We start from the raw sequence: 20,347 nt of genomic DNA, 5'->3' as shown, positions 1-20,347 counted from the left end.
ACCATCAAGTAACCTTACCTAAACATTTTCCCATCAAATTTTACTTTACTCAATATGATTGGCATGCAGATGGGTCTAAATTACACACTCATAAAACTCTGATGGTGAATAATTTAATGCTTAAGCACCACAATTTTGTCTCATGCATATAAATCAGGTCAATAACATTCATTTGTAGATGGTCTGCAACACACCATTCAATGAAAAAGAAAACATTTTGCTAATCACTCCAAAGAGGCAAAATGCCAAATAGATCTTACCTTATGTTAGGCATATTGTTTGCCTTGACAATATAAAGCTAAAGCATGAAGTCTTGCTTTGACACTCATGACAGTATGTCTAAAACATTCTTTGATAAACCAAACAAGAAATAGTGGAAATATACTATGGCATTTGATGCAAGTTCTAACTCAAATTTACTCCACATTGTCCTTTAAGAAAGGGAAGAGTCGATTGCTTTCTTGCCAATAACACTTCAAAGAGAGGTTTAAGGAACAACTACTTACACCTCTGCTATCATACAAATTTTTCATGTCTCTCTGATCTTGTGACTTTATGCAATCTGTAGCTAATATTGATAAGTTCAATTAATATTGTCAAAAGTTACCCTCTTAAACTCTTGCCTCTGTGTACAATCAAATAACTCTAAATTTCTAACTTCACACACATCTTGCTATTTCATACATTAAGAAGCCCACTTTGCTAACCGTCGCTTATGTTCAAGACCTTCCATTAAGTTCACTAGCTTTTTTGAGCTCTTTGCGGCAGAGCGATGTCACTCTGGCATCTCCATCTCTAGATGTTCTATTATAGAAAATCTTGGTATTGTTAATTTCTCTATGCTGGGTTTATTTTCTTTTAAGGGAAAACTGCAGCTCTGCCGCTGAAACCCATTAGACTGACAGAACCTTTGCCATTCTCCTCTGATTTTGTCGGGCATTACCATACTCACATTCATGCTATGAATGACCTTTTCTTAAAGACATTTCAGCCCTTATTCAATGGGCTTTTGTATATGTGGGTGTACTGGTTGTAAAAGAAAAATCAGGTGCTTGAATTTGCAAGTCAAGTTGGTTGCTTAGAATCATGAATTGGCGGCATTACTGCTGCCAACGAGATGGGCATCATGCACAGTCCTTTGCTTTGTAGCGATCGCAATGCTCCACCCATGTCCTCCTCCAGCAGCTGAGCAATTTCTTCTTCTACAGTGTCAAGACTATAGTCTTGCAAATCACGTGCTGCAGCTTCAGGTCCATCTTGCCCCTGTGAATTACAGAAGAGCATTCAGCTTGACTGGATTCGGAGCTAAAAGAATATTTTGCTTTTTCTCCTACCAAATTTAACAAGTAATAGATGTCTGTATGACCTGTGCAGCTGTCTCTGCAACAAGAGAAGCACCTGGATTGCCCAGCCTGCTCATAATGAATACCTGGAACGCACACAAAGCATCCACTCCATAACCATTTTTGTCAACCAACCAAGCCATCATTTCATGAAACATGAAAAACAAGCTTTGACAAACATCTTAACATTGTAGAAACAATCCAAGAGACCATACTGATCTATCCAATGAGCCTACAACTCAAGACATCATCCTCCAAAGAGAATGGGCTAACCATCTACCACACTTGGCTCACAGAAAAATTAGCACATTTTCTTGGAGAGGGAGAGAGAGCTTGAGTGTGTCAAATCTGTCCTCCATGCTTATCTGTCGTGCTGACCTCCCATCGCACCGCCAAACCAGTCTCCTGATCAATGCTCTCTTGCCGTCACCAGTTTTGGTCTGGAAGGGACATCTCTTTGTTTGGGACAATAGCGTTTACTGGTTTCTTTGAAAGTCACTGATGGTTGGAGGCCCTTAGAGCTGGTGTTTGCTTGCAAGCATACTCAAGATCCTCAATACGGTCTCTGTGCTGTCCAGGTGGTTCCCCACTGGTTAGTCTGGAGAGTTTCACATGTGGATGTTTTCTCACGGTGCTGCACTGCTTGCTGGCTAACAATGTCCTGGGCAGATTTCTGTGGTGAAATTGTAAATCTTCTTCTCTCCACTTGTATTAAGTATTACTCTTGTACTGAGCCTCAGGTTTTGCCCCTCAGCTTTGTATTGCACGTTTATCTTGAGGGGTTCTTGCATGTATGGTTGTATCTTCATTATTGCCTTGTATTACAAGGCTATTTTGAGGGGGGCTTTCACCTTTTGTTGCATCTTTATTATTGGTTGCGTCCGCATTTTGTAACAGACGTTCTGACTCTTATGTAATAATGAGAGAGAGAGAGAGAGAGAGAGAGAGAGAGAGAGAGAGAGAGAGAGAGAGAGAGAGAACCTTTGTCTGCAATTGTAAAAACTTGACATACTCAATAACATCCTCCACGAAAGCAATCCTATCTGCCTGCATGTTTTACACAAAAGCAACATTCATGTGTACAACCACCTTGGCAAGTATTAAAAATATTTATCACACTCCATCCTGAGCAGCTCTGCGCTGCATTAAACTTTTTACATTCAAACTATCTACTGCATAGGCACTCATAGTTTTTGTTCACCTTGTTTAAAGTTGGAACAAGCTCGTGTAACTCCTTCATTGCATTTGTAATTCTCTCCCGTCGTTTCTACCATACATGGACAGTTCAACACTCGGTGCAGTAGCTCGCATACTATTTACAAGCAAATAATAGCTATGCATACCCTTTCCGCAATGCTATGTGGATCTGTGGCTTGGCCACGGCGAGCTCTTGTGCGAGGCCTAGCTGCTCCAGGAACCGAGGCTGCCACACCATGAGACTGCTGACCACATACAATAGTAAATAGCAGATAACGATACGACAGATAGCTTATTGATAAGAACCTCATAACACGGCACTCAACAAATACGCAACCAAAGGGACATAAGAACCTGTATGGGTGAGTGCTGAGAGATGGATCTGATCTGCCGTCCATGAGCTTGCTCTGACAAATGAAACCTTCTCTCTAAAGGATCGTTATGGGCCTACACATACCAATGAAGCTGAAAATGTGACACCATATCCATGAGTTAAACTAAAGCCAGCATCGCACAAGCGTCACTAACAATGTTCAATGCACAACGATCTTGTCCCTCTTCCTTGTCTTGCTTTGATACCTTTGCACACTTACTTCATCAATCCAAGGTCCTTTTGCAAAATAGTGTCCCCCCACTGACAGATGGGTAGGGTTTGCATTGAAAACTCCTGAAGAAAATGATGATGAAAAGATTCCACCTCCATTTGGCAGCGGCACAGCTGATAGATACCTACAAGAAATATCCTGACAAGGGGGCTTCTCACTACCACTGCTGCCAAATGATGGGGATCTCTCGAGTTTTGGAAGCTTCACAGACCCTGCCCCGAAAATAAGTAGGAAGAATGGAAAAAAGGGGCTAACAAGAGTGACCTTGATTCAGTAACATTTAGAGGACACCTTACCTGGTAGAAGTTTCTGCAGCATATCACGAGGGACTTCTGGAAATTCGTGGAGTGGTTGAATGAGGCCATTAGTTTGTGTTTGTCTCATACAGGAGTCTACACTCTCTATTCGTAGGTCACGTTTCAAATGGGCTGCCAATGGTGAACTCTCAGACTGATAATGCTGCACAGTGCTATAGTTAGCCCCCAGAAGACTTGATGAAGTAAATTCTTCTGTAGTCAACCCTTGTTTCTCGACAGAGGAACCAGAACAACCAGGAATGCCAGATTTGAAGAGAACACTTTGATGCTCAAAGAGACCTTGGTGAGCAAGCGTGTGCATAGCACTTGTTGACATGGGAAGCTGGTTTCGATTACAGTGAAGCTTCCCAACATCTGGCCAAGATGCAGCCATTGAACCGTCAGTCAATTCATCCATAGCTGCCATCAGTCAGAACCTCAGATTAAGGACCCTTCCACATGCTCTATCAATTATTACCAACGAGATTGCACTAAGATGACGTTGCTAAAGAACTTTTGCAAGTTGCAATGGAAGTCCAAGTGAAACAAAAATGGCATAGAAGTGACATACGACAATGCTGCTCTAGACTCTTTTAATGGCCAAACCTAGTTACCTTGGAAAGTAAAGCGATGAGCATTGACACTGCTCATTGCAAAAATCCATAAAAGTTAAGCTCATTTCAAAATAGGCTGCAAAAGTATGAATTGAATTGGAGTAACCCATCTGTTGGCTCTGCAAACAAAAGGGAAAGAGAGGGGTATTGCATCTGCAAGTGCACTCCTTACTATGAGATTCAAGGGCATTGGGCCCACAACAATGGGTCATGGAGTTCTGAAATCGAAAATACCTAGAGTTAGAGACTGTACAAGGCACACATGCAGAGGTTGTCTACACGGATAGATTCGAAATAATAACAGTAACGATGCAGAAAAATTCCCTCCAAGGAACACAAGGATAGTCGATGAGTTGACACCACTACAGCTCACAAACAGACCAGCAGAGTTGGCTAAAGTCAAAGAAGGAAGAAGGGCAAGTGTGTCGTAAAAGGAGGCGGAAAAGCAATCATTAGAGAATTCCGTATCACGCTCTCTCCAAGGAGTGAGCTCACCCCTACCTAATTATAACTGTTTCCATCTCATGTAATGAATCCTTTTGTAATCATAGCTTTTAAGAGTCCTAAAGGCTTCCAAATGCATTTTCATTCCAGTTAAGTATTGTTTTCTGCCTCCATGCCATCGATACCCACTGCAGACTATAATATGGATGTACTTGATTCCTCTTATTGTTGCTAAATTGACTATTTTCTTTTTTTCAGAGTTAATTCTTTTTAATGAAATTAGGACTATTGTCTTTTTTTCAGAGTCATTTCTATTTGATGAAATTAGAACTATTTAAATTTGTGGACATGAAAACTCTTAAGTTAGGAGCTATAGATCTACAAGATTGAGAAAGCCATAAGCATCACAAAGGAGTTGTTCCATAAGTTCGGTGAGAGAGGCCGGGTAATGGATATTCCCGATGCGTCACGAGATGAGTGGTGGGAGCATCGGTTAGGCAATATTCCATGGTCCAAGGAGGAGGAGGAAATTCGAACGGAGTAAAAGTTATGCGTAAGATGCAAGCACATGAATGAAGATGGATTCTCACAGCTTGAAGAAATGCATATGCTTTATGAAAAGCAGGTTGCTTTTTGAATGCTTTACAGGAAAGCAGATGCTTTCCCGGAATGGAGTCTTATGTCTGCATTGCATCTGTGCAAGAGATTGCATCCAAGGACGCCTGGGCTGTGTTTGTGCAATCATTTTTTTCAGCTCATAAGTTTTGAACACGTTCAAATCATTTTAAAAAATTGCCTGGCCGCCCACTCCAACCTGCAGATATAGCCAGTGTTAGAAAAAAACCGAGGTCTAGTGTATTTTAACCGGCTGAAATTACAAAATCCCAGTTAGATTTTGAGCTTGCCTTTACGAAAACCGGCAAATTTACACAAGTTTTAGCGTAATTACCGGCAAAAGCTTCAAATTTTGACCTAAAAACCGGGAGAATTTCAAGTTTCCCCTTATTTTGATTGGTTAGGAAAAATGTATTTTTCTAGCCCTGGATATAGCTGCAAAATCTGGGCACTCACTCTTCTGCTAATTCTGGCAGCAAGATCGACCTCTCTCTTCCCTTTCTTGGCGTGCACTCCAAATGCTCTCTAGAGTCTAGGCACCCCATCCACCTAGCTAAAATTAGCTGAATCGCCCCCTTCTGGCTATTCTCAGCAGGCAGCCAGCAACCCTCTTGATTTTCAGCCCCCCCGCTCCCTATTCTTGACGGGCCTGCAGGGCCTATAGAAGCAGAGCTAGTGCCCCCACTTGGGGCATCTGAAGACCCAGATTCAGGGTGCCCCTACTGGCGAAGGCACTAGGAAATTCTACCACGACAGCACCACAAGTTCATGGTTGCGATCGGAGGTTGCTTTTTGTGCTGGAGCAACATCTGACGACTTGTATATGAGTTCTACTAGTGTTTGCTATTGTGTTCATGTTTTGCAAATACTCTTACTCTGAGAATGGAGCAAGGAGGCTTCGGCCTATGCTCGAGGAAATTCGAACAAAATCCAAGACGGTTTGCAGAGCTCCTGTTCTCTGAGAGCAAGCCGGAAGGTTACTGAGCAGAGAGCTAGTCTCTTGAGTTCCTGAGCGAGAAGGAAACTACCATCGAGTCTGAGATCTCTGAGAGCAAGCCGGAAGGTTACTGAGCAGAGAGCTAGTCTCTTGAGTTCCCGAGCGAGAAGGAAACTACCATCGAGTCTGAGATCTAGAGCAAAGGGGTTCCTTCCGGTTCCTGTGCTTGTAAATGATTCTCCCCATTGCTAAAGATTCTCTATAAGGAGGGGGACCCGCCATCTTCTGGTTCCCAATACTGTGTCGATCTTCTCTCTCTGTGTCAGATTCTGTTTATTTTCAGCCTATTAATTGTCTGTGTGCGCTCTAGTTTGTGATAGTGGTATCAGAGAAAGGTCTCCTCTCTTTCTCGCAAAGGAGGACGATTCTAAGAAGATATGAGAAGATCCATGATGAGTCAAGGGAGAACCATTGAAGAAGAACTTCAACAAGTACGAGCTCAACTTGCAGAGTTGCAACACCTCCTTACTCTGCTAGATGTCCAGAAGGCCTTGGACGCATAGTTACCGGGGAACGCCCCCTAGCCCCCGTTCCGGCGTTCTGGGGGGGCAGTTCCCTTCCCGAACGTTCCGAAACGTCCCGAAACGTTTGACGTTCCGGGTGGCCAGTGCAAACCGGAACGGCCGTTCCGGAACGTTCCGAACGCCCCCAAAACGTTCCGGAATGCCCCTGGAACGGCCAACGGCTACAAACAAATTTGGCAAAAATTGAAAAAATTGAAGTAAATGTTTGGGCTTCTTTTTGAAGTGTGCAAGGCCTCAAGGACTCATAAAATGCGCCCCCTTCCCCCTTTCTCTCCACAAGCTAATCCTCAAGGCTCAAGCTCTCTCCCTCTCTCCCTCTCAAGACTCACTCTCTCAAGGCTCAAGGCTTTAAGCCTTCAAGCTCTCTTCCTCTCCCTCCCACTCTCTCAAATCTCTCCCTCTCCCTCTCACTCTCTCGAGTCTCTCCCTCTCTCTCTCTCTCTCTCTCTCTCTCTCTCACATCATCTAGTCATAGCAAGATTGAATGGTCTTCAAAACGAGTTTTTTGTGAGTATTAGAGTCCTTTTCATAGCAAGATTGAATGGTCTTCAAAACGAGTTTTTTGTGAGTATTAGAGTCCTTTTCATAGCAAGATTGAATGGTCTTCAAAACGAGTTTTTTGTGAGTATTAGAGTCAAAGCACTCTAATACTCCTTGTATTTAAACACAAGAAGCTAAAAAATGCACTATTTGGGTGTTTTTTATACCTCCCGTTCCGCGCTGTTCCCGTTCCGAACCCCTAGCCGTTCCCCCGTTCCGCGGGGATCCCGTCGCCGTTCCCGTTCCGCATTCCGGGTAACTATGCTTGGACGGTCTCAAGAAGCCCCAAGAGAAGGATGCCGATGGATGTCAGAAAAACATTGTCAAAGGTAACAACCGGAAGACAATTGCTTTCTGTGTTGACAATGCTCCTACACTTGAGTGGTTGCCAGGTGAGGGTTTCAGATGGATTCTCCCAGGGACTGCAGTTCGCTACTTGGGCTGTCAGGTTGGCCTGGACTTATCTTATGAGCAGCAGACTACTCTCCTCCAGTCCATCAAGAGGAAGTTGCTACACTTTGAGTTCAGCACCGCTCTCTTTGGCAGGCAGAGTTGTAGTGGCCAACCAGGTGTTGTTGGCTACTATGTGGTCCCATGGAGTGGGTCTAGCACGCACTCTAGGCGACTGGCTTCAGTTTTCAGGTTTGCCAGAGGAGGTATAGAGCATCCAGCTCCAAGGCATGAGAGGGGTGCACTGTTGCTAATTGGACTATTTTTCTTATTTTTAATGATTAATCTCTTTTTTTAGGATATCTTATTATGTGCACTAAGAACTGTAAAAAGATTGTAGCTATAGGAACTGCCATCAAGAACGAACAAACTCTGATGTGTCATTTGATGGGTGACGGTAAACATCGCGAAGGAGTTTCCGTAAGTTCGGTGGAAAGGGCCGGGTTACGAGTGCCCCTGATGCGTCACATGATGGGTGACGGGTGCAAGGCTCTGCTTTTTGGGCCTCTATTCCCACCGGGTGCCAGACCCTATAAAAGGGTAAGCCAGCGTTCCAGTTTTCAACAAGCAGGGAGCAGCGGTAGCGCTGGGACTCTGGAGTAGAGACTGGCGACGGAAGTTGCAAGTGTTCGCGTGACGACTAAGTACAGAGGTTGATTCTCCGAGCAAGGAGCGACAGGTATTAGGTGTTGATACGCATTGAGAATTGTTGCTTTGTGTGGTTTGTTTTGCAGCAATCTCCCGTCTTACGGGAAGGCCCTTCACGGAAGTACGGCTTCGCGCCTAAGTCCCTTACGGGAAGGAACGGCCTTGTGCCCAAGCCCTTTACGGGAAAGCACGACCTTCGGGTCTAAGGTTACAGAACGGAGGGGTTTCCTCGGGTTCTCGTGCTTGTATAAGAATTCTCCCTGAATAAAAGAATACTCTTAACGGGGGGGGGGACTAGCCCATCTTCTGGTCCCCAATACTATGTCGATCTTCTCCCTTCTCTCATGTTTGCAAAGTATTATAATTTTCAGATTTTCGAAGTGCTCGTGTACGCTCCCGTTTTGTGACAGTGGTATCAGAGCTCGGACTCCTCTCTTTCTCTGCAAAGAAGGACGATTCCGGGAAGAACGGGAAGAACCATGTCGGGCCAAGGGAGAAGCGTTGAAGAGGAGCTTCAACAAGTGCAAGCTCAGCTTGCGGATTTGCAACAAATCTTATTGTTGCCAGACGTCCAAAAGCTTTTGGGTGGAATGAAGAAAACGAATGGAACTGATGCAACCAAGCATCCAGACAACACTGTTGGCGTGAGACCACAGGAGGCAAGAGAAGAAGAACGTGCCGAGGTGCACAAAGGATCTTCGGATCGGAATGAACGGCCTACTTCAAGGAAAGGCCAGGAAAAAGCGCTCTCTTTGCTAGACGAGAGCAAGGACATCTCTATCTCATCTTCATCTTACTCTCCTGATTATACTTCTACTTCTCGATCATCTCGTCAGAAGAAGGAAGCCGCTACTACTGCCACTACCCTACATCAACCTAAAGATAAGCCTCGATTCAAGAAGCATGGTCACAAGTCTCAACATCGCATGAGAGTCTTCAAATCGGGCGACAAGGACATCAAGTTCGAAACTTACAACGGACGGAGAGACATCTGCAAAGAACTGTCCTTCATCAGACAGTTTGAAGTCGCCTTTACCAATGGGAACTTCACAGAAAGATCCAAATTACGCCATGTGGAGATGCACCTCAAGGAAACGGCAAGTAATTGGTGGTTAGCCAAGATTCTGGAAGGTTCTCAGGCCAGAACTTGAGAGAGCTTCAAATCTGAATTTTATGAACAATTTCTTCCACCTGACTTCGAGGAGGACATACGGAAGGAATGGGACTGGCTTGCCCAAAAGGAACATGAAAGAGTAACGACTTATGTAGACAAGTATTGGTCGGTTCTTCTGAAGGTCACTCCCTTCATGAGGATTGCTGACGAGGAAAAGAAAAGAAAGTTCGAAGCGGGTCTCCAACCGCAGCTTCGAAAGAGTATGAAGGTGTATCCGCATGATACTCTTCAAAGGATGATGGAGTCAACAATCATTGCTGAGGATTTGCACTCAACTGGGACGCCCAGAAAAATGGAGCAAAGCACTTATCGTGCAAGACAAAGAGGGGTCTACGATGACATGGGAGCCAAGGAAGAAAACGTCCTCCATCTAGGGAGGATGATCACCCTAAGAAGCCAGAGGGCAATGGCAAGCGAACTAAGTATCTTTCTCAAACTTTCAGAGAGGAAGGAAGATGCTTCCACTCTGGCGAGAAAGGACATATGAAACCGGATTCCCGCTAAAGCAGCAACGGCAAGAGCAAGCCTCTACGAGGCAAGAGAAAGCAAGGAAGGAACCCGCACCACCAAGCTCGAACTCAATTCCAGATGTTCAAGGAAACACAGAAACGGAGAAAGGGAAGCGTCAACTTCTGAAGGGCTGGGGGTCTTTGAACAACCAGCGAGTACTGATTCTTTATGATCCAGGATCCACGGATAACTTCATCTCCCTGGATACTGCGGAACGATTGTGCCTCACACCGGCTCAGCTTGGCACACCGATTACATCCGGATCGGCATTCGAGGGGTTGACAACCAATGCACCTCCCGTGCAAGGACAGCTCAATCTTCGGATTGGCGAGTACAAGGACCGCGAATCATTTTTGATGGCACCCATCGAGGGATGTGATATCATCTTGGGTATGCCATGGCACTTCCACATGACACCTATTCCCGATTATGTGGAAAAGACCCTCACTTTTGATCATGGGGGTAAGAAAATAAAGATTCATGCTGATGCAGGAGATTAGCAGTTCCCAATTGTAAGCCATATCTCCATTAAGAAAGAAATGAAGAAGTGTGTTTCTGCTTACTTGATTCTTGCACGTGAGAAGGATAAAACTAGTAGGGACTCTCTCTCTAGTCTGGAAATTAAGCGTCTTCAATTTATTGAAAAGTACAAAGATAGTTTCACGGAAACACTTCCTGATGAACTCCCTCCGGTACGCCCGGAAGATCACCGCATAGATCTCATACCGGGTAGCTCGCCTCCCAATCAACCCCCTTATCGGGTAAGTCTTGCTCAGCAAGAGGAAATTTTGAAGCAAGTCAACGAGCTTCTAGAGAAAGGGTTAGTACGGCCAAGTGCTTCACCCTACTGTTCTCCAGTTCTACTGGTGCAGAAGAAAGATGGCACGTTTCGAATGTGCATAGACTTTAGGTCTTTAAACAAGATCACAGTCAAGAATCGCTTTCCGATCCCTCGGATTGATGATATACTTGATAAGTTGCAGGGTGCAAGTGTCTTTAGTCGCATAGACTTAAAGAGTGGGTATCACCAGATACGGATCGCCCCTGAGGATGTCCATAAGACTGCTTTCCGCACAACCTTTGGACTATATGAATTTTTGGTAATGCCTTTCGGCTTGACTAATGCTCCTGCGACGTTCAATCGCATGATGGACCGCATTTTCAGCCCGTATCGAGCTTTTACGGGAGTATTCTTTGACGACATGCTCATCTTCTCTAAGTCAAAAGAGGAACATCAGAAGCACTTGGACTTAGTGTTTCAAGAATTGCGAAAGCATGAGTTGCATGTGAATGCAAAGAAGAGCGAGTTCTTTCTCTCAGAGATACACTATCTCGGCCATATAGTCTCTCACAATCAAGTGAGTATGGATCCTGCCAAGATCCGAGTGGTAGAAGATTGGCCTATTCCCACTACGGTACATGATGTACGTAGTTTCCTGGGATTATGTTCGTATTATCGAAGGTTTGTCCGAGGATTTGCTCATGTAGCAAGACCACTTCATGATTTGACAAAGAAGAAGATTCCTTTCAGATGGGGATCGAGACAACAAGGAGCTTTTGATCGGCTCAAGTACTTGCTAAGCCATGGACCTATTTTGATAGTGCCTGACTTAAGGAAACCATTTGAGGTTCACTACGACGCTTCAGGCGATTGCATCGGAGCAGTGTTAAACCAGGAAGGCCATGCAGTGGCCTACGAAAGCAGACGGCTTAAGGATGCAGAGTTGCATGCATCAATCTACGAAAAGGAACTCACGACTGCGATTCACGCCTTATCCAACTGGAAGCACTATCTTCTAGGAGCGGATTTTCTGATCAAGACTGATCACCAGAGTTTGCGGTATTTTCTTACGCAAAAGAAACTATCTGAAAAGCAGATGAGATGGGCAAACTTTTTGTCTATGTTTCACTTCCAGATCCTTCACACGGCTGGGAGTAAGAATGTGGTCGCGGACGCATTGTCTAGGCGGCCAAGGGTGAACGCTATCACTTCGGTGTATCACCAAGAATTAGAAGCACTACCAGATTTGTATCCGAATGATCCAGATTTCTCCACCATTTGGGGAAAGCTACATCGTGGAGAGAATGAGTTTCCCTATTCCATTCGGGACGGTTATCTCTACCACCATCAAGCCATATGTGTGGCTTGATTTGTATCCGAATTAGAAGCACTACCAGATTTGTATCCGAATGATCCAGATTTCTCCACCATTTGGGGAAAGCTACATCGTGGAGAGAATGAGTTTCCCTATTCCATTCGGGACGGTTCCCGCCGGGTGCCAAACCCTATAAAAGGGTAAGCCAGCGTTCCAGTTTTCAACAAGCCGAGAGCAGCAGAAAGTGGTAGCGCTGGGATTCTGGAGTAGAGACTGGCGACGGAAGTTGCAAGTGTTCGCGTGACGACTAAGTACGGAGGTCGATTCTCTGAGCAAGGAGCGACATGTATAAGGTGTTGATACGCATTGAGAATTGTTGCTTTGTGTGGTTTGTTTTGTAGGAATCTCCCGTCTTACGGGAAGGCCCTTCACGGAAAGTACGGCTTCACGCCTAAGTCCCTTACGGGAAAGTACGGCTTCGCGCCTAAGTCCCTTACGGGAAGGAACGGCCTTGTGCCCAAGCCCTTTACGGGAAAGCACGACCTTCGGGTCTAAGGTTACAGAACGGAGGGGTTTCCTCGGGTTCTCGTGCTTGTATAAGAATTCTCCCTGAATAAAAGAATACTCTTAACGGGGGGGGACCAGCCCATCTTTTGGTCCCCAATACTGTGTCGATCTTCTCCCTTCTCTCATGTTTGCAAAGTATTATAATTTTCAGATTTTCTAAGTGCTCGTGTACGCTCCCGTTTTGTGACATGCAGAGCATGTGCCAGGACGTCACAGAGGCCTTACCAGCTGAGTGGCTCACTCCTCTAGAGACAACAACTCCCAGATGGATGGGGTCCTTCATGCGACTGGAGGTCCTCATTGCAATTCGCACTTGCTCAGAGTCCGTACCCTCCATGTTCTTTGAGATCCAGGGCGAGGGTCGACTACACAGAGTCTCAGTAGAGGGTCCACAAGTTGCAGAGTGTTTTTTTCAGAGCATACGAGTAGTGGGCATCTGTGGGAGGACTTGTGTCATAGATCCTGACCCAGCAATTCTTGAAAGTTGAGACAATCCACTGGAGGCTTTGGGATTGGGAGAGCTGCCCTCTAGCACGAGTGCAATGGGACCCTAGAGAGTGGTTTTGGAGAGACCCTTCTATTGCTAAATTGGCTTTATCTAACAGGAAAATAATTCTAAATGAATTATTGGATTTATAAGTGAGAGGGTTTTCTCACTTGGAACACCAAGAAAAATAATTCTAAATGAATTATTGGAATTTTAAGTGAGAGAGTTTTTCTCACTGGAGACATCCGAGTACAGAGTATTCCTAGTGCGTCATTCAAAGTAATGACTGGAGCACTCAAAACGGGAATATCTGTAAGGCCACCAGGAATGGATACTTCTGATGCGTCACATTGGAAGAAGTATCCGACCATCCGGGAACGGACATCTCTCATGCGTCATAGGATGGGTGACATAGAGCATCGCGAAGGAGATTGTACCGTAAGTTCGGTAGGAAAGGACTAGGTGATGGGTATTCCTGATGCGTCACAAGGTGGGTGATGGGTGCATCGAAAAGGGGATATCCATAGTTGAGAGGAAATTCCGAACTGTGTTGGAATTGTGCATAAGGAAAAGCAAGCACTTGAATGAAGATGGGTTCAGAGGAAACTTTGAGGAAAAACAAATACTTTTTGAGAAAGCGGGATTGCCTTTCAGGAAGCAGATGCTTTCCCGCGAGGAAGTCTATGTGTCACGTGACACATCCCAACCCTACGGAGCGTGTTTTCATCGCGACAAGCTGCTGTTTTTCTCTGTTTTCAGCTCATAAACGTCATAGACGGGGCTGATTTACGAGAAGGAACACGAGAACACGCCTCTTTTGTGGGTAGGATTGGAAGAGAGGATTTTCTACGTAGAAATCTCTTCCGGGGAATTGCTTTTCGAGAACCGAGTTGCGTTTCGAGCGTCGAGACTTTGAAGGTAACGATTTTCATGTTATGATCTCCAAGTATTTGTTTGCAGGTGTACTTCCTCTTAGTGAGGGAGTGGGAGCAGAGGAAGGCATGAGCCTCTGTAGGAGAAAAGCGCTCTGAGGAACTAGAGCCAGATCAGCCCAAGGGTTTCGTACCCAAGTAGATCCACGGATCGGAGAGAGGTAGTCTCTCGAGTTGTGATCCGGAAGTTGAGATTCCCAAGTAAGGACTTCGCACCTGGGAAAGCAGAGTTGTTCTGCGGGAAGAGGACTCTGGAAATAGAGTGGGAAAAGAGAGTTGCAGGGATGCCATGCCCTGAGTCTGGAAGGTGAGATCCAGAGGCGAGAACCTTAGTTCTTGAGGATTTGGAACGGAAGTTCCTTGGAATAGGGTTTCGCCCTAGGAATCGGAAGCTGAGGCTTCCACGAACCATCAAGTCTTATTCTAGAACGAACGTGGTAATACGTTTGATTCAAGTGCTTGTATAGACTTCTCCTCAGTAATAAAGATACTATTACGGGGGGGGACCAGCCCATCTTCTGGTCCCCAATACTGTGTAGATCTTCTCACTCTCTATCTCTCTCTCTATCTATTTCTTTCTATATCCTCTGGCTTCAGTAATGAGTGATAAATCCTATTTATCCGAATGTATTTTATATTGTTATGCGCTCCCGTTTGTGACACCTTCTCTTTAGCCGACCACCCTGGGATCGCTTTCTTTCAGTACACTGTTCGACTGGGGCGTCACATACTCGTAGCACGGAGAGAGGCTCGTCTTGTTGTAGCACTTCATTGGCAGGAGGAGGGTCTCACAGCTAAGTTCTTGTCAGGCTTTTGGGTGCGGTTGTGGGACTCCAGAAAGCCGAGGTGAGTCACTTTGTTCCAGTGCAGTTGCACACAGAGCTACAGCAGTGGGGAGGTGGCTGGTACATAGTGGCCTTTCGATAGCCTGTGCAGCTTGTGACCATCCTTTGGAGAGTCAGCGTCACTGTCTGTGGGACTGCCCCATGGCACACTAGGTTTGGCTTCGGGTTCTTCTGCTGATGCCGGCTCTTTCCACCGCGTGAGTACATTTGGGGTGTTGCTGCTTGGTCCACCCTCACGGGCCCTGCGCTCCAGTTTGAGCTATATTCCACCAGCAGGATGATAGTGATCCAGGGGGGTCGACCTACACTTCAGCCGGCTATAGAGTTTAACCACCATGAGAGGTGCAATGAGAGAGGGGTGTTGGGAGCTCGTATGTGGCCTGACACTTTGGTTCATTTGGCAGACCTATTGCTTCCGCATCTTCGAGGCTCGCCTTGTCCCACCGGCAGAGACAGTTCGTGACTTTTGGCTGGAGTTGATCCATACTCTCAGGGGTCAATTCGAGAGACTTAAGGGCAGCTCCGACCGCATGTGGGAGCGCAGAGAGGCTTTCCTGCGTCTCTGGCGCCCAGGGCCCTTCTTTACCTTGGACTAGGATGTGCCTAGATGGCACTACCGGCCACATGTGTGGCTCTTCCCTCCTCCCATTTTGTGATTTAGCCTCATTGTACATATTTTTGTTTTCTCACTTGGAGAGTCTCCCCATGTCTTTGATGTCACCCTCTCTTGTAGAGGTGGTTTGTAGCTCTACGGGCAGCTTCACTAACTAATGGAAGGATCTTTTTCTCGGAAATAAAAAGGTAACAACCGGTCAGAGGAGTTTGTGCGCTCGCTGCTGCTGTGCTAACCCCATCGCTCCCACCCTCCCCCCAGCCCCCCCCCCCCCCCCCCCCCGCGCACGCTACCCTCCTCAGCTGGCTGCCTCCCGCCCCCCCCCCCCCCGCCTGCCCTCAGTCCCCTGCTGCCCCCCCTCGCGCTGCCCTTATCCCTGCCCGCCCGCTCGCCCCCAACCCAGCTACCGCCTCAATCCCCCGCTGCCCCCCCTCGCGCTACCCTTATCCATACCTGCCCGTTGCACACCCCCCCCCCCCCCCCCCTCGGCCTTGGCCCGCTAGCCCGCCCGTGGGGTTCCTCCGCACAAACTCTCTGCAGATCGACACCTTCGGCACCTGTTTCATTTCTTTGGAGCAGTGGTTGGCGCGCCGAATTGCACCGCCCTCCCGTCGTCGCCACCTTCTTACGCCACAGCAATAGACACAGATGGAGACTCCAGCTTCACCACAGAGGGACTCGCCAGAAGCCCCCTCGCCCGACCCCGCTGAGTCCACCATTCGACTTGCTCTATCGCCTACAGAGCAAGCGAGCCTTGTCGCAGAGGTAGAGAGATTGCAGGCGACTTCGGTCATCTGCAAGGTTCTCGGCACCCGACCTAGCAGAGGAGAGCTGCGAGACCTTCTCCAAGCCCGCCTTCTCGCAGAGGTGGGCAAGATCTTGGATGTCCAGATTCTCGGACGGGGGTACTACCAGATCGAGTTCGAGACCTCCGAGATGGCTTCCAAGGTCATTGCTATGAGTCCACTGGCCATCCGAGCATCACGCGCCCACTTTCGACAGTGGCGACATGGTTTTGACCCGACTTCGGACGTGCTAGTAGAGGAGACAGACATCCCCATCTCAGTCTACTTTCCGGGTTTATGGAGGGAGTACCTACCACTTCTCTCCAGGATTGGCTCCGCCATTGGGACTGTCCTGGAGTCACCTCGCACGGCGGCATCAGTAGCTGCCAAGGCGGCTGGCATTCCCTCAGTTCGAGTTTTGGTCAGAGATACCCACACGCTCCCGAAGGCCATCCTTCTGCCTCGGGTGAGTGGGGGTTGGTTTAGATAGAGTGTTGAGTACTCGGGTCTCCCGAACTAGTGCTTCATTTGCAGACAGATGGGCCACTTAGCGAAGGCCTGTCCACGGAGGAGGCCTCGACCTACACCTCAGCCTCAACCCCAGCCTGCCAAGGCTGGGCCGCAGCCACAGCCAGCGGCGCAGCACACAGATTCAGAGCCACCCTCCGAGCCTGGGGCTCCAGCGGAGAAGGGGTGGCAGCAGGCCCGTGGCCGTCGTCGCTAGGGGCCACAGCGACAGCCTGGCCCTCAGAGTGGCACGCAGGTGCCTACTCAGTTGTAGTGGGTTCCCACGGGGAACCGTTTTGGCCCTCTTGAGCAGGAGGAGCCCCCTACGCCAGCCTCCACCTCCACTTCAACCTCGCCAGCTGCCCCACCTTCAAAGTTCCCCTCCTCCTCCTCATCCTCCCCCCCGCCATCTGCTCCCGTCCACTCCCCTCCTCGCCCATCTACTTCTACCGCCCCACCCCGCTTCTCTTCCCCTCCGCCCCCCCCTGCTCCTTCTCCCCCCCCTCCTACTCTAGTTCCACAGTCGACTCGGGAGACTGGTCCCTCGCCGGCGGCTAGGAGATCTCTTGGCAGCGCCTTTACCACAAGTCGCCTAGCGAGAGAGGGTCTGCCCTTCTTGCGACCCCCTCTGTAGATTCAGACTTCTTCCCTTAGAGCCATCCCCCGTGGTCTGACGAGCATTGACCTACGACGCCGCTGGGATTTCTTCGACTACGGGTTCACTCGCTTTCTCGGCGATTCCGCAACAGACCACGAGGCAGCCTGCTTCAGGGTCCACGCTTTGTTCCTCGCAGCTACGGGGGCAGAGGCCTTGGACTCAGCAGTTGGTTTCTCCTTCCCCCTCTGTGGTAGGACCGAGACAGAGTGGTCCCTCGACTCAGTGGTGGGATGGTTGCATACACAGGTTCTCGAGTTCTCTCACCACATGGGTGAACTTGGAGTTACAGATTTGCTGCAAACTTTGTGGCCACTGGCCAAGTTTACGGTGACACCCCCAGACTCAGCAGGATGTAGGCACATTGTGGTGTACTTTTTTGCTGATACGCAATGTTTGCCTTGCTATGTATACATTCATGAGGACTCTTCGACAGAGGAGGTTGCTTTACACACGGCTCGCTCTACCTGGGCTTGGGCTAGGCAATCACTGCAGTCTCGCCTATCTAGAGGACGCTCAGATGCGGATTACTCCCCATCCAAGCCAGCCTCGAAGATATCCCGACTTGCTGCTGCGGCAGCATCTGTTCTCTCTCGTTCCCCATGAGGATCGTCTCGTGGAACGTGCAGGGACTAGGTGGGCCCCAGTTTCAGCGACAGCGGGGCCGATTGCGTCAGGAGCTTCAGCGCTGCCTTGTTGGTGGAGAGATTGATCTCCTCATGCTTCAGGAGCACCATTTGTCTGAGAGCCACATTCGGCGTTGTGGTCAGATTTTGCGTGGACAATATGACACCTTTTGGTCAGCTGCTTTTGGACCTGGAGGTATCCAGGGTGGGGTATGTATGACTATTGCGGACTCATTGCAGCAGGCCATTGTGGACAGAGGGATTATTGTGCCAGGCAGGGCTCAGTGGATCACTATGCAGGTTCAAGGTGGCCTTGTGGGCTTCCTGAACATCTATGCGCCCAATGCGGCGAGTGCTCGTGCAGAGTTTTGGTCGCAGATTGTTGAGTCTTTGCCACAGGCTGACCATTGGTGTGTAGGAGGGGACTTCAACATGTTGGAGGACCCTTCTGACAGGATTGGAGGCAGCCATGCTACTGTGCATGGAGTGGAGTTAGCAGCTTGGGAGAGGTTTTGTTTGACTTTGAGGGTCTCGGATACATGGCAACACTCTGGCTTTGTGAGGCCTCCAGAGAGTCTTGCTTTCTCTAGATCGGACCGCAGAGTGGGAGGAGTAAATCTATCGCGGATAGATCGCTTCTACACTAGTGATCACTTCAGTGACTTGGGGGGATCAGTGGGCATCCTGGCAGGGACATCCTTCTCGGACCATGCACCCGTGATCCTCACAGTGGCAGACAGGCAGAGGAGTGGGAGCACGATGCTTCGCATCCCAGAGCGGGTCTTGTTGGACTCAGCACTCAGAGAGCGGGTAGAGGCTCTCTGGACAGAGGGCATGGACAGCCAGGCTCTTCTTGCAGACATAGTGGCCTCAGGCCTAGCTCAGCTTAGCCATTTTTTTCTCCAGGAGTCTTTGGCTCGACGGGCTGCAGCGAGAGAGGAGGAGCAGCGTCTCAGACGAGGCATTGCTTCACTACAGAGGATGCAGGAGCAACATCCAGACAGTCCATGGTTGGAGGAGCAGTTACAGCAGGCTCGACAAGAGTTTGCTTGCACAGAGGAGAGGCGTCATGAGTTTGCCTTTCACCGACAGGCATCTCAGTGGACTCAGGTGGGTGACAGAGTGACAGGTGCTTTCTTTGAGACAGTGAGACCTCGGCACTCGCATGCCAAGGTCAATCAGTTGAGGAGACCTGATGGGTCAATCGTTTGTGAGCCCGAGGATATGCGTGCAGTTGCTACTGACTTTTATCGTGAGTTACTGTCGGCTGAGCCCCAGTCAGAGCGGCAAGATGCATGCAGGGAGCAGGTTTGGGCACAGATGCCTTGTCTTGTGACAGAGGAGATGCGCCAGAGGCTAGAGCTGCCACTTCAGCTTGAGGAGCTGCACACGGCTCTTAGGGCCCTTCCTCGTGGTAGCTGTCCACGTGAGGATGGGTTGACTCCTAGCTTTTTCTTGGAGTACTGGGACCTGCTTGGCCCAGATCTTTGCAGTGCCTTTCAGTACATTTTGCACACAGGAGTGATGCCTGATAGCATGAGTGAGGGCCTGATTTACCTCATTCCTAAGGAGGGTGGCTCCTTGGATGAGATTCGACAGTGGCGCCCCATCACCATCCTCAACTCAGCCTACAAAATTCTTGCCAAGGCTCTGAGTTTGAGGATTCAACCACTTTTGGAGAGCCTTATCCATGGGACTCAGACAGGTTTTGTCAAGGAACGCAGTATCCTTGACAACATCTTCACTTTTTGGGAGGCTTCTGCCTTGGCACGGCTCCGTGGGGAGGACCTTGTGATTCTTCTTCTCGATTTTGAGAAGGCATACGACAGAGTTGACTGGGACTTTCTAGAGGGCACTTTACGCAGGATGGGCTTCTCTGATGCTTGGATCAGAGGGGTGTCAGCTTTGTACAGACAGGCTCACAGTCAGGTGCTTTTGGCAGGAGGTAGAGGTGAGTGTTTCATGCTCACACGATCGGTCAGACAGGGTTGTCCTCTTGCCCCCTTCCTCTTTCTGTTCTATGCGGAGGCGATGAGCAGATTTTTGGTGTCACAGCAGGTTGATCTGAGGGGCTTAGCACTCCCTATACAGGGAGATGAGCTTCTGGACGCTGAGTTTGCCGACGACTCAGCCTTGTACTTAGAGGGCCAGGAGGCCAATCTTCACAGATGTGAGCAGGCTTTAGAGACCTTCTGCTGTGCATCGGGCGCACTGATCAACTGGAGAAAGACAGTGGCTTTCTCGGTTGGCAGTGCTCCTGTGCCAAATTGGATGCCA

At 48.3% G+C, this 20,347-nt stretch overlaps 1 protein-coding gene across 6 annotated transcripts in view; it reads right to left on the bottom strand.

The window, feature by feature from the left end:
* Positions 1 to 565: 565 nt before the first annotated feature.
* The window catches only part of LOC147462193 (uncharacterized), a 42,112-nt gene continuing 22,330 nt past the window's right edge, over positions 566 to 20,347 (bottom strand). For 2 of the 6 annotated variants that reach the window (XM_086509601.1, XM_086509597.1), the window contains exons 2-9: positions 3,442 to 3,861; positions 3,134 to 3,357; positions 2,895 to 2,987; positions 2,687 to 2,782; positions 2,545 to 2,610; positions 2,325 to 2,390; positions 1,367 to 1,429; positions 566 to 1,263 (exon numbers count right to left, since the gene is read on the bottom strand). In XM_086509601.1, coding sequence (XP_086365727.1) covers positions 1,066 to 1,263; positions 1,367 to 1,429; positions 2,325 to 2,390; positions 2,545 to 2,610; positions 2,687 to 2,782; positions 2,895 to 2,987; positions 3,134 to 3,357; positions 3,442 to 3,859 — 1,224 coding nt within the window. In that variant the 5' untranslated portion in view covers positions 3,860 to 3,861 and the 3' untranslated portion in view covers positions 566 to 1,065. Of the gene's footprint in view, positions 1,264 to 1,366; positions 1,430 to 2,324; positions 2,391 to 2,544; positions 2,611 to 2,686; positions 2,783 to 2,894; positions 2,988 to 3,133; positions 3,358 to 3,441; positions 3,869 to 4,055; positions 4,292 to 20,347 lie in introns of those variants that run through there. The other 4 variants (XM_086509602.1, XM_086509599.1, XM_086509598.1 and 1 more) reach the window with 3 other exon arrangements.

This window comes from Adiantum capillus-veneris, chromosome 3 (assembly GCF_014529385.1).
Source record: "Adiantum capillus-veneris isolate H3 chromosome 3, ASM1452938v2, whole genome shotgun sequence".
NCBI lineage: Eukaryota > Viridiplantae > Streptophyta > Polypodiopsida > Polypodiales > Pteridaceae > Adiantum > Adiantum capillus-veneris.
Note: the sequence above shows the minus strand (reverse complement) of the source record. Positions and strands in the feature narration are given on the sequence as shown.